The 14,352-nt window shown below is 47.6% G+C and overlaps 1 protein-coding gene across 7 annotated transcripts in view; it reads left to right on the top strand.

Annotated features, from left to right (window-relative positions):
* The window catches only part of LOC110516361 (ATP-binding cassette sub-family C member 9), a 69,299-nt gene that overhangs the window by 31,862 nt on the left and 23,085 nt on the right, over positions 1-14,352 (top strand). For 5 of the 7 annotated variants that reach the window (XM_036945205.1, XM_036945199.1, XM_036945198.1 and 2 more), the window contains 11 exons: positions 418-523; positions 1,916-1,951; positions 2,630-2,668; positions 4,689-4,790; positions 6,028-6,112; positions 6,331-6,411; positions 8,196-8,333; positions 8,569-8,694; positions 8,982-9,084; positions 9,174-9,529; positions 10,966-11,129. In XM_036945205.1, the coding sequence (XP_036801100.1) occupies positions 418-523; positions 1,916-1,951; positions 2,630-2,668; positions 4,689-4,790; positions 6,028-6,112; positions 6,331-6,411; positions 8,196-8,333; positions 8,569-8,694; positions 8,982-9,084; positions 9,174-9,529; positions 10,966-11,129 (1,336 nt within the window). The remainder of the gene's footprint in view (positions 1-417; positions 524-1,915; positions 1,952-2,629; positions 2,669-4,688; positions 4,791-6,027; positions 6,113-6,330; positions 6,412-8,195; positions 8,334-8,568; positions 8,695-8,981; positions 9,085-9,173; positions 9,530-10,965; positions 11,130-14,352) is intronic. The other 2 variants (XM_036945203.1, XM_036945201.1) reach the window with 1 other exon arrangement.

Genomic DNA, 14,352 nt, shown 5'->3' with positions numbered 1-14,352 from the left:
CTTTATATAGTGTCTTCTTATCTTTATATAGTGTCTTCATACCTTTATATAGTGTCTTCTTATCTTTATATAGTGTCTTCTTATCTTTATATAGTGTCTTCTTATCTTTATATAGTGTCTTCTTATCTTTATATAGTGTCTTCTTATCTTTATATAGTGTCTTCTTATCTTTATATAGTGTCTTCTTATCTTTATATAGTGTCTTCTTATCTTTATATAGTGTCTTCTTATCTTTATATAGTGTCTTCATACCTTTATATAGTGTCTTCTTATCTTTATATAGTGTCTTCTTATCTTTATATAGTGTCTTCTTATCTTTATATAGTGTCTTCTTATCTTTATATAGTGTCTTCTTATCTTTATATAGTGTCTTCTTATCTTTATATAGTGTCTTCTTGTCCTGTGTCTGGTCTCCAGGTCAGCTGACCATGATCGTGGGCCAGGTGGGTTGTGGGAAGTCGTCCCTGTTGCTGGCCATGCTGGGAGAGATGCAGACCCTCAGTGGAAAGGTCTACTGGAGCAAGTGAGTGGTAGCAAACGGCATAAGCTACATGTTAGAAGGTCTATAACAGGGTGTAAATCTCTGGGGTCCTCATCTTTATTAGGTACTGAACATGCTGAGATCCACTCAAAGACCAAGATGGACACACATCTCATTTCCTCTTTATCCCTCTCAGTCTCGTTTTGGGTCGTCGTGTCTTTCTAGAGTTGACTAGCTGTCAGACTCGTCCATTAAGTCCATGTGAAATGGGTGTTTCACTGTGCTTCTCCACCAATGCTAATCAAAGCCTTCATCTGTGGAATAAGAAGCCATTCCACCCTCCATCTTTTTGGTCCTGTGTGTTGTCCTTCCTGTGTCTGTGTCTGTGTCTGTCTCTGTGGCTGTGGTTGCTATGGAAGGAGAGCTGTCTGCTCCTCTGTCTCTCTGTACATCGCTCACTGTCTGCTTGCTGGGGACAGCTTTGCCTGAACTTTGACTGTCTAACATCATCTATCTATCTACTCATCTCTATAACACAACCTCACAGTCACCATCACTTATAAAGCTGGACCTTTCCATTTTCAACTCTCTGTCTTCACATATCTCTGTTATTCATATTTTTACAACAAAACAGAAAATCTATGTCCATCTCCTAGGGCCAAATCTTAATTTGAGATCTGCATTCACATTAATGTACTCTAATGTCAAATTAAGATTGGGTCGTCTGTGATGTTCTGGAGATGGATCTCTGATTAGCATTCATAGCATTAGCATTTAGACTGAAACCTGAGCGGAAGAACAGACACATGCTAATTGCTAACGAACTGGGCGTTGCAGCATTTTCTTGCCAACGACATATTGGCTGGGAGTTAGCGTGATTACTTGTCCAGGAAGTGTTCAATTGTATAATTGAATTAGATTGGATGGGGTTAAGTATTTGTTTGGGTTATTGAATGAATAATACTCTTCTGACCGGAAGGTTTTCATTTGGAGCTGGACTGAATGAAAACAGTGGTATTAGTTTGTTGTAGGTTTAGTAACTGTTGATTTGATTGTTCTCCATTAAGTCCCAGCCTGTTAATAAGCTGTAATATACCCTACCAATCTATTAAACACTTCTCTCCCTTCATACACTGCTATGAAACATGGTCCATATAGTTCTTTAAAGTTCTCTATGAGACTGATGGTGCACCACAGTTACCATTAGAACCACTATGTCTCCTCAATCTGTTTAGAACCGTAACGGCTGCTCTTCTTAGCAGTAATCCAAAAATGAAATTGACCTTTCCAAATAAAGTCCACTCTTATGTGAGCGAACGAAGGTGCCAGTCAGTACCATAGCAGGACAGGTAGTCACCACGGGCCGTAGACACTAACCTCAGCCTTGTCTGTGTTCTGTCTTCTTCTGTCGTGGTTGTTTTCTATCTAAATCAGACTGCCTGTGAGTGAGATGCTGCACGAGGCCAACAGGTATTTTCTCCCTCGGGTTTACTCTTCCCATCTCACCCCTGTACAGTACATTCTACATTTATAAGTCATTTGGCTATTAGTTGACCATATGAACCATTTAGGTCTCAACACTTAAGTCAGTTGGCTATTAGTTGACTTGTTGAATCATTTAGGCTAGTTTTGAATATACACCAAATATGTGAACGGACTAGTGGCCCCAAGGACTGGGTTGAGAATGGTTGATTAAGCAGACACTGTTATCCCCACTGAATCCCACCCACCCTCATGTAGACCCACATCATTCTAGGAGAAGCCATAACACTATTAGAGCAGACAGAGCACTGGGCCTGAGACAATGACAGTATCATGACAGTATGCCTGCACTGTTGAGGGAGGTCATTCTGTAGATAAAGCTGGATTAAATTGACTCTTGGCTCTCTGTCCAAATGTCTTCGCCCCGATACACAGTTTTAGGGCTGTAAGGACACTTCTGCTAGATTTACATTTGAACACACATACGTGACTCTGTACACACACACACACACACACACATACACACACACACACACACACACACACACACACACACACACACACACACGCGTGCGGTTCATCTCTTCATGTGTAAAGGAAGTTGAAGTCGAGGTGGTTGTGTCTATCTGGCTGTACAGACTCTAACACATTGAACGTGACTTGCAGTTGTTTTGAGACGGATGGGTCTTTTGAAGAAACCAGGAGGTACCCCTTTTTAAACTTCCTCTGAAGGGACCCTGCCGTCACCCCCTTCTTCCCTTCCCCTGCCGGCACCCTCTTCCTCCCTTCCACTGCCATCATTCTCTTTATCCCTCCCTAAATCCCTCCATTCCCCTGCCATCATTCTCTTTATCCCTCCCTCAATCCCTCCATTCCCCTGCCATCATTCCCTCCCTCCCTCAATCCCTCCATTCCCCTGCCATCATTCCCTTTATCCCTCCCTCAATCCCTCCATTCCCCTGCCATCATTCCCTATATCCCTCCCTCCCTCCCTCAATCCCTCCATTCCCCTGCCATCATTCTCTTTATCCCTCCATCCCTCCCTCCCTCCCTCAATCCCTCCATTCCCCTGCCATCATTCCCTATATCCCTCCCTCAATCCCTCCATTCCCCTGCCATCATTCTCTTTATCCCTCCCTCAATCCCTCCATTCCCCTGCCATCATTCTCTTTATCCCTCCCTCAATCTCTCCATTCCCCTGCCATCATTCTCTTTATCCCTCCCTCAATCACTCCATTCCCCTGCCATCATTCCCTATATCCCTCCCTCCCTCAATCCCTCCATTCCCCTGCCATCATTCTCTTTATCCCTCCCTCCCTCCCTCAATCCCTCCATTCCCCTGCCATCATTCCCTATATCCCTCCCTCCCTCCCTCAATCCCTCCATTCCCCTGCCATCATTCTCTTTATCCCTCCCTCAATCCCTCCATTCCCCTGCCATCATTCCCTATATCCCTCCCTCAATCCCTCCATTCCCTGCCATCATTCTCTTTATCCCTCCCTCAATCCCTCCATTCCCCTGCCATCATTCCCTATATCCCTCCCTCAATCCCTCCATTCTCCTGCGATCATTCTCTTTATCCCTCCCTCCCTCAATCCCTCCATTCCCCTGCCATCATTCTCTTTATCCCTCCCTCCCTCCCTCAATCCCTCCATTCCCCTGCCATCATTCTCTTTATCCCTCCCTCAATCCCTCCATTCCCCTGCCATCATTCTCTTTATCCCTCCCTCAATCCCTCCATTCCCCTGCCATCATTCCATGTATCCCTCCCTCAATCCCTCCATTCCCCTGCCATCATTCCATGTATCCCTCCCTCAATCCCTCCATTCTCCTGCCATCATTCCCTATATCCCTCCCTCAATCCCTCCATTCTCCTGCGATCATTCTCTTTATCCCTCCCTCCCTCAATCCCTCCATTCCCCTGCCATCATTCTCTTTATCCCTCCCTCCCTCCCTCAATCCCTCCATTCCCCTGCCATCATTCTCTTTATCCCTCCCTCAATCCCTCCATTCCCCTACCATCATTTCCCTTATCCCCCCTCAATCCCTCCATTCCCCTACCATAATTTCCCTTATCCCCCCTCAACCCCTCCATTCCTCAGTCATGGTGATCATTGAGTTGTTACTAGCTGGTCGTGGAGTGAGTCGTGGAGTGTTTGTGTGCTTCCATGCTGGGAGTCTGGGTCTGAAGTAACTGGGATAGAGATATATTTTGACACTGTGGATTCGCCTCCACAGTATGTTTTCAATAGGAGACAATAGGAATACAGTACACAAAGAGACCAACATCCTGGTCAGTGTGCATGACCCATAGCTAACGTCTTCATTCTCTCTTTCTCTTATATCGTACAATTACTCAGCCATTAATAACAGCTAAGGCTAACATGTGGTGGTGGGAACACTGGTACACAATGGTACACAAAGCACTGTGCCTTCAGATACATAATGCTCTTATTCTCAAGCATATCCTTTGGGTAGTTCTTTGGGTAGTTCTGCTGCACATTCAACAAGATCAACAAACTGGACTCCCAGCACATTGTTGTTATTTTGGTTCAACTCTTCCAGCTCATCATTAACCTGTGTTAGAAACCTAAACCCACTACCCCCACTCACTGCTTGATGTGCCTCAATGTTGACGTCTCAAAGATTACCCCCTCCCCTACCTCCATGTTTGTAGTTTGAGCTCTCTCTCTCTCTTCTGCCTCCATTTCCCATAATGCCTCAGCAAGAACAGGTACTCTGTGGGCTACGCTACCCAGAAGTCTTGGCTGCTGAATGCCACCGTGGAGGATAACATCACGTTTGGCAGTCCCTTCAACAAACAGAGGTAAAACACCACTCTCTACTCTACCCTACTCTACCCTACTCTACTTTACTCCACTCTCTACTTTACTGTACTCTACTTTACTGTACTGTACTCTACTCCACTCTACTCTACTTTACTGTACTGTACTCTACTCTACTCTACTTTAACTCTACTCTACTCTACTTTAACTCTACTCTACTCTACTCTAACCTACTGTACTGTACTCTAACCTACTGTACTGTACTCTAACCTACTGTACTGTACTGTACTCTACTCTAACCTACTGTACTGTACTGTACTCTAAGCTACTCTACTGTACTCTCATCTCCTCTCCTCTCCTTTACTCTACTATACTGGACTGTACTGTACTGTACTGTACTGTACTCTAACCTACTGTACTGTACTCTACTCTACCCTAATCTACTGTACTGTACTCTCCTCTACTCTACTCTACTCTACTCTAACCTACTGTACTGTACTCTACTCTACTCTAACCTACTGTACTGTACTGTACTCTTACCTACTCTACTGTACTCTACTGTACCCTACTCTACTGTACTCTCCTCTCTACTCTACTCTAACCTACTCTACTCTACTCTAACATACTGTACTGTACTCTACCCTACTTTACTGTACCCTACTCTACTGTACCCTACTCTACTGTACTCTACTGTACTCTACTGTACTCTGCTGTACTCTACTCTACTGTACTGTACTCCACTCTACTGTACTCTACTCTACTGTACTGTACTCTATTCTACTGTACTCTACTGTACTGTACTCTACTGTACTCTACTGTACTCTACTCTACTGTACTCTACTCTACCCTACTCTACTGTACTCTACTCTACCCTACTCTACTGTACTGTACTCTACTGTACTCTACTCTACTGTACTCTACTCTACCCTACTCTACTGTACTGTACTCTACCCTACTCTACTGTACTCTTCTCTACTGTATTATCTGCTGCTCCTCAACACCATTCATCAATGTAATTAAGACTAGACCAATGTTTGTGTTTGGTTAATTCACTTGGTCTTGCATCAGCTGAGATGTACTTTTAATGACAGTAATTAGATGGTCCATCAGATTGCTATCACTCTTGATGCTTCTTGAGGCTGATGCTGGCTTATATCTCTTCTCTAATGAGGACTGTTTTCCTGTGCTGTTGAATCCCTTAGTTTCCAAGGCAGCCATGTTTCTAACTGTGTCTTAATAGAGGGTGTTGTCAGTCTGATGCCCTGCTGTGTGTCTCAGATACAAGACTGTGATTGATGCCTGCTCCCTGCAGCCTGATGTAGACCTCCTGCCCTTCGGAGACCAGACGGAGATCGGAGAGAGGGTACTGAAACACTGGCTAAATTATTACATTATTATAATCACCTCAGTATTATTGTGTTTTTTTTTATCACTGTCTATTCTCATCTTTTTAAGCACAAGCCCCATCTCTTACCTCAGACACAATGACATATTATACCAAGAACTTGTAGTGAACAGTGATTTGTGTCAGATTCCTTGTGTACCTGGCTACTCTTCTTAACAGTGTGTTTTTTCTCCCAGGGGATCAACCTGAGTGGAGGCCAGAGACAGAGGATATGTGTGGCTCGGGCTCTCTACCAGAACACCAACATCGTCTTCCTGGTGAGTCAATGAATGATAAAGTGCTTTATCTATTGACTTCAATAGAAGATCCATTTCCTGTTGAGTTCACTGGAAGAGGCTGGAAGCTGTCCCTCAAGGATGCCTTCTCAGAATAGTCAGACAGAGCCAGGGTGTTCTAGAGTGTTCTCTTTGTGTTCTAGTGTGTTCTCTGGGTGTTCTAGGGTGTACTAGGGTGTTCTCTAGGTATTCCACAGTGTTTTCTGTGCTCTAGGGTGTTCTCTGGGTTTTCTATGGTGTTTTAGGGTGTTTTCTCTAGGTGTTTTAGGGTGTTCTCTAGGTATTATAGGGTGTTCTAGGGTGTTCTCTATGTGTTCTAGGGTGTTCTCTATGTGTTCTATGGTGTTCTCTGGGGGTTCTCTAGGCGTTCTAGGGTGTTCTCTAGGTGTTTTATGGTGTTATCTAGGTGTTCTAGGGTGTTCTCTGTGTGTTTTAGGGTGTTCTATGGGGTTCTTTTGGTGTTTTAGGGTGTTCTCTTGGTGTTTTAGGGTGTTCTCTATGTGTTCTATGGTGTTCTCTAGGTGTTCTAGGGTGTTCTCTAGGTGTTCTAGGGTGTTCTCTATGTGTTTTAGGGTGTTCTCTATGTGTTCTAGGGTGTTCTCTAGGTGTTCTAGGGTGTTCTCTATGTGTTCTAGGATGTTCTCTATGTGTTTTAGGATGTTATCTAGGTGTTCTAGGGTGTTCTCTAGGTGTTCTAGGGAGAGACAAATAGAGCCAAAGACAGGGACACCCTTTTCTATTCCCTAAACAGTACACTGCTTTTGGGACAGTGTGTGAGTAAGGATGAACTATATCGGGAATAGGGTGTGATTTCAGAGACAGCCAGGGAGATCCAGGGAGGGCCAGCCAGCCTCCCTCTGTATGGGAACGGGAGGAGCAGCAGGTGGGATGGATCTCTGTCCGCAGGCCTCTCTTGTAACCATACCATACTGCTGACAAGAGTTGTCATGTCGTTTACAGGCATCCCTCTGCTCTGCCATCTGGCCTGGCTAGCCATATACACACTCACACACGTACACACACACACGTACACAGAATCACACGCACACACACACACGTACACACACACACACACACACACACGTACACACACACACACATGTACACACACACGTACACACACACACTTTCCCGTCTCTCGCTGCTGCAAACAACTCTATGTACATCTACATCCCATCATTTCTTGTGGCAAACTGTTAATTGGATGTCTAACCTCCGCCCCTGATACAGCCTCTCTGGCTGTCATGGGATAGGACCGGGCACGTTCCTCCATACGTAGCTCAGCTCACACTGACAAATGTGCCAAATAAGTAAATAGCACTCTAAAGTGCTGTATTAATACACAATGGGACTGCAGAGTGAACACCCAGCTAGAAGCAACATCTATTAGCTAAGTACGTCTTTATGACGTCTTGTCTCCTAATGAGGTTTCTATCATGCTGTGTCTGATGATCTCAGACCTTCTGCCCTCAGGACTGTTTACGTGTCTCAGTGCTGTACAGTATAAAGACTAAGTCATCCTAGGGTAATATACATTGGTGTTTATTCAGGTTCCGGGGTCCTCTGGGAACTAGGTTTGATTGGCTGTATGTTCTGAGGTCATCTGAGACCTGTGAATTAAACGTGCTGTGACTTAATATGAATAAAGGATGATCTCCTGTTAAAAAAAACATCATTTAATCCACAGTCTTTCACTCTGATACGCTCTGATCTGATTGGATCGTCCATGTTGCCTCTGACCCCTGATCTCTGACCTTTACCCTCAGGATGACCCGTTCTCAGCGCTGGACATCCACCTGAGTGACCACCTGATGCAGGAGGGCATTCTGAAGTTCCTACAGGATGATAAACGCACCGTGGTCCTGGTCACACACAAACTGCAGTACCTCATCCACGCTGACTGGGTGAGCATCTCAACAGTCTGGTGTGGATTCCTCTCTACCGTTTGCACTGGGTCTGTATTCATAAAGCATCTTAGAGTAGGAATGCTGCTGATACAGGATCAGTTTTTCCTTTTAGATCATAATAAAGAGTACGACACGGACGGGGCGGGGGGACCTGGTCCTAGATCAGCATTCCTACCCTGAGACGGTTTGTTTATAAGGGTCCTGATTTTACACTGTTCTCTCTGTGTCCCAGATCATAGCCATGAAGGATGGCTCAGTGCTGAGGGAAGGCACTCTGAAGGACATTCAGACTCATGATGTAGAGCTGTATGAACACTGGAAGACCCTGATGAACAGACAGGACCAGGAACTAGAGAAGGTCATATTCACTTCTTTACTCTCCTACTGACAGACGGTCTGTAACAGAGGAGGCTGTTGGGTGGAGTTATAGGAGGACGTGTAGGAGCTCATTGTAAAGGCTGGTATGGAATAAATGGAACGGAGCCAACACATGGAAACAACGTGTTTGACCATTCCATTTATTCCAGCCATTACAATGAGCCTGTCCTCCGATAACTCCTCCCACCAGCCTCCTCTGGTCTGTAATGTGTAGTGTAGCTAATTTACTTGCCAACCAACCTAACAACAGTTGTATCTGTACTGCAGGACACTGAGATTGATAACTGTCAGACTGCTCTGGAGAGGAAGACCCTGAGAAGAGCTTTCTACTCCAGAGAGGCCAAGAACCAGGTCGACGATGACGAAGAAGGTGAAATGCATTGTCAACACTGTATCTCATACAAGTTAAGTTCTGTTACGACATATGACAATAATCACTCATTCTCTCGTCCCTGACAGAGGAGGAAGAGGAGGAGGAAGAGGACGACAACATGTCGACGACCACCAGTCGGCGCTCTAAGATCCCGTGGAGGGTGTGCTGGCAGTACCTGTCCTCTGGTGGCTTCCTCATGGTCTTCCTCATGGTCTTCTCCAAGCTGCTGAAACACTCCGTCATGGTCGCCATCGACTACTGGCTGGCCGAATGGACTGCTAATGGCGATGGCCCAGTTAATGGGACTGCTTATGACGATGGCCCAGTCAATGGGACTGCTAATGACGATGCTAATGGATATGCCCCAGACTTTGGAAATGTTACAAGAGACTTTGTCAATGCCTCTGCAGCAGCTGTCTTCTCCAATCGGACAAACTCAGCGGTGAGATATGAACACCTTTCACAACCAGTACTCGGTGTTAGTGGAAGTGAGTAAGGCCTGTTGAAATCCTGATATCTGACAGAATGTGTCTTTGTGGTGTATAATGTGGTTACTAGGCTGGTCTGCCTGACTCCTACTATGTGTCTTTGTGGTGTATAATGTGGTTACTAGGCTGGTCTGCCTGACTCCTACTATGTGTCTTTGTGGTGTATTATGTGATTACTAGGCTGGTCTGCCTGACTCCTACTATGTGTCTTTGTGGTGTATAATGTGGTTACTAGGCTGGTCAGCCTGACTCCTACTATGTGTCTTTGTGGTGTATTATGTGGTTACTAGGCTGGTCTGCCTGACTCCTACTATGTGTCTTTGTGGTGTATTATGTGGTTACTAGGCTGGTCTGCCTGACTCCTACTATGTGTCTTTGTGGTGTATAATGTGGTCACTAGGCTGGTCTGCCTGACTCCTACTATGTGTCTTTGTGGTGTATAATGTGGTTACTAGGCTGGTCTGCCTGACTCCTACTATGTGTCTTTGTGGTGTATAATGTGGTCACTAGGCTGGTCTGCCTGACTCCTACTATGTGTCTTTGTGGTGTATAATGTGGTTACTAGGCTGGTCTGCCTGACTCCTACTACGTGTCTTTGTGGTGTATAATGTGGTTACTAGGCTGGTCTGCCTGACTCCTACTATGTGTCTTTGTGGTGTATAATGTGGTCACTAGGCTGGTCTGCCTGACTCCTACTATGTGTCTTTGTGGTGTATAATGTGGTTACTAGGCTGGTCTGCCTGACTCCTACTATGTGTCTTTGTGGTGTATAATGTGGTCACTAGGCTGGTCTGCCTGACTCCTACTATGTGTCTTTGTGGTGTATTATGTGGTTACTAGGCTGGTCTGCCTGACTCCTACTATGTGTCTTTGTGGTGTATAATGTGGTTACTAGGCTGGTCTGCCTGACTCCTACTATGTGTCTTTGTGGTGTATAATGTGGTTACTAGGCTGGTCTGCCTGACTCCTACTATGTGTCTTTGTGGTGTATAATGTGGTTACTAGGCTGTTCTGCCTGACTCCTACTTTGTGTCTTTGTGGTGTATAATGTGGTTACTAGGCTGGTCTGCCTGACTCCTACTATGTGTCTTTGTGGTGTATTATGTGGTTACTAGGCTGGTCTGCCTGACTCCTACTATGTGTCTTTGTGGTGTATTGTGTGGTTACTAGGCTGGTCTGCCTGACTCCTACTATGTGTCTTTGTGGTGTATTGTGTGGTTACTAGGCTGGTCTGCCTGACTCCTACTATGTGTCTTTGTGGTGTATTGTGTGGTTACTAGGCTGGTCAGCCTGACTCCTACTATGTGTCTTTGTGGTGTATTATGTGGTTACTAGGCTGGTCAGCCTGACTCCTACTATGTGTCTTTGTGGTGTATTGTGTGGTTACTAGGCTGGTCTGCCTGACTCCTACTATGTGCCAGTGTTTATCATCCTGTGTGGAGCGGGGATAGCCCTGTGTCTGATCACCTCTCTGACTGTGGAGTTCCTGGGTCTGTCTGCTGCTACCAACCTGCACCACAACCTGCTCAACAAGATCATCCACGCACCTATCAGGTACCCACGACACACCTCACCCATCAGGTACCCACGACACATCTCACCTATCAGGTACACACGACAGACCTCGCCTATCAGGTACACACGACAGACCTCGCCTATCAGGTACCCACGACACACCTCACCTATCAGGTACCCACGACAGACCTCGCCTATCAGGTACCCACGACACAACTCACCTATCAGGTACCCACGACACACCTCACCCATCAGGTACCCACGACACACCTCACCTATCAGGTACCCACGACAGACCTCGACTATCAGGTACCCACGACACACCTCACCTATCAGGTACCCACGACAGACCTCGCCTATCAGGTACCCACGACACACCTCACCTATCAGGTACCCATGACACACCTCACCTATCAGGTACCCACGACACAGCTCACCTATCAGGTACCCACGACACACCTCACCTATCAGATACCCACGACACACCTCACCTATCAGGTACCCACGACACACCTCACCTATCAGGTACCCACGACACACCTCACCTATCAGATAGCCACGACACACCTCACCTATCAGGTACCCACGACACACCTCACCTATCAGGTACCCACGACACACCTCACCCATCAGGTACCCACGACACACCTCAACCATCAGGTACCCATGACACACCTCACCTATCAGGTACCCACGACACACCTCACCTATCAGGTACCCACGACACACCTCACCCATCAGGTACCCATGACACACCTCACATATCAGGTACCCACGACAGATCTCGCCTATCAGGTACCCACGACAGATCTCGCCTATCAGGTACCCACGACAGATCTCGCCTATCAGGTACCCACGACACACCTCGCCTATCAGGTACCCACGACACACCTCACCCATCAGGTACCCACGACACACCTCACCTATCAGATACCCACGACACACCTCACCTATCAGGTACCCACGACACACCTCAACCATCGCGTACCCATGACACACCTCACCTATCAGGTACCCACGACACACCTCACCTATCAGGTACCCACAACAGATCTCGCCTATCGGGTACCCACGACACACCTCACCTATCAGGTACCCACGACACACCTCACCTATCAGATACCCACGACACACCTCACCTATCAGGTACCCACGACACAGCTCACCTGTCAGGTACCCACGACACACCTCACCTATCAGGTACCCACGACACACCTCACCTATCAGGTACCCACGACACACCTCACCTATCAGGTACCCACGACACACCTCACCTATCAGGTACCCACGACACACCTCACCTATCAGGTACCCACGACACACCTCGCCTATCAGGTACCCACGACACACCTCGCCTATCAGATACCCACGACACACCTCACCTATCAGGTACCCACGACACACCTCACCTATCAGGTACCCACGACACAGCTCACCTATCAGGTACCCACGACACAGCTCACCTATCAGGTACCCACGACACACCTCACCTATCAGGTACCCACGACACACCTCACCTATCAGGTATCCACGACACACCTCACCTATCAGGTACCCACGACACACCTCACCTATCAGGTACCCACGACACACCTCACCTATCAGGTACCCACGACACACCTCACCTATCAGGTACCCACGACACACCTCACCTATCAGGTACCCACGACACACCTCACCTATCAGGTACCCACGACACACCTCACCTATCAGATACCCACGACACACCTCACCTATCAGGTACCCACGACACACCTCACCTATCAGGTACCCACGACACACCTCACCTATCAGGTACCCACAACACACCTCACCCATCAGGTACCCACGACACACCTCACCTATCAGGTACCCACGACACACCTCACCTATCAGGTACCCACGACACACCTCACCTATCAGGTACCCACAACACACCTCACCCATCAGGTACCCACGACACACCTCACCTATCAGGTACCCACGACAGACCTCGCCTATCAGGTACCCACGACACACCTCACCTATCAGGTACCCATGACACACCTCACCTATCAGGTACCCACGACACAGCTCACCTATCAGGTACCCACGACACACCTCACCTATCAGGTACCCACGACACAGCTCACCCATCAGGTACCCACGACACACCTCACCCATCAGGTACCCACGACACACCTCACCTATCAGATACCCACGACACACCTCACCTATCAGATACCCACGACACACCTCACCTATCAGGTACCCACGACACACCTCACCTATCAGGTACCCACGACACAGCTCACCTATCAGGTACCCACGACACACCTCACCTATCAGGTACCCACGACACACCTCACCTATCAGGTACCCACGACACACCTCACCCATCAGGTACCCACGACACACCTCAACCATCAGGTACCCATGACACACCTCACCTATCAGGTACCCACGACACACCTCACCTATCAGGTACCCACGACACACCTCACCCATCAGGTACCCATGACACACCTCACATATCAGGTACCCACGACAGATCTCGCCTATCAGGTACCCACGACAGATCTCGCCTATCAGGTACCCACGACAGATCTCGCCTATCAGGTACCCACGACACACCTCGCCTATCAGGTACCCACGACACACCTCACCCATCAGGTACCCACGACACACCTCACCTATCAGATACCCACGACACACCTCACCTATCAGGTACCCATGACACACCTCACCTATCAGGTACCCACGACACAGCTCACCTATCAGGTACCCACGACACACCTCACCTATCAGGTACCCACGACACAGCTCACCCATCAGGTACCCACGACACACCTCACCCATCAGGTACCCACGACACACCTCACCTATCAGATACCCACGACACACCTCACCTATCAGATACCCACGACACACCTCACCTATCAGGTACCCACGACACACCTCACCTATCAGGTACCCACGACACAGCTCACCTATCAGGTACCCACGACACACCTCACCTATCAGGTACCCACGACACACCTCACCTATCAGGTACCCACGACACACCTCACCCATCAGGTACCCACGACACACCTCAACCATCAGGTACCCATGACACACCTCACCTATCAGGTACCCACGACACACCTCACCTATCAGGTACCCACGACACACCTCACCCATCAGGTACCCATGACACACCTCACATATCAGGTACCCACGACAGATCTCGCCTATCAGGTACCCACGACAGATCTCGCCTATCAGGTACCCACGACAGATCTCGCCTATCAGGTACCCACGA

The sequence above is a fragment of the Oncorhynchus mykiss genome, chromosome 15 (genome assembly GCF_013265735.2).
Source record: "Oncorhynchus mykiss isolate Arlee chromosome 15, USDA_OmykA_1.1, whole genome shotgun sequence".
In the NCBI taxonomy this organism is placed as follows: Eukaryota; Metazoa; Chordata; class Actinopteri; order Salmoniformes; family Salmonidae; genus Oncorhynchus; species Oncorhynchus mykiss.
The sequence above is the reverse complement of the archived record's forward strand: the minus strand, read 5'-3'. Positions and strand labels throughout refer to the sequence as shown.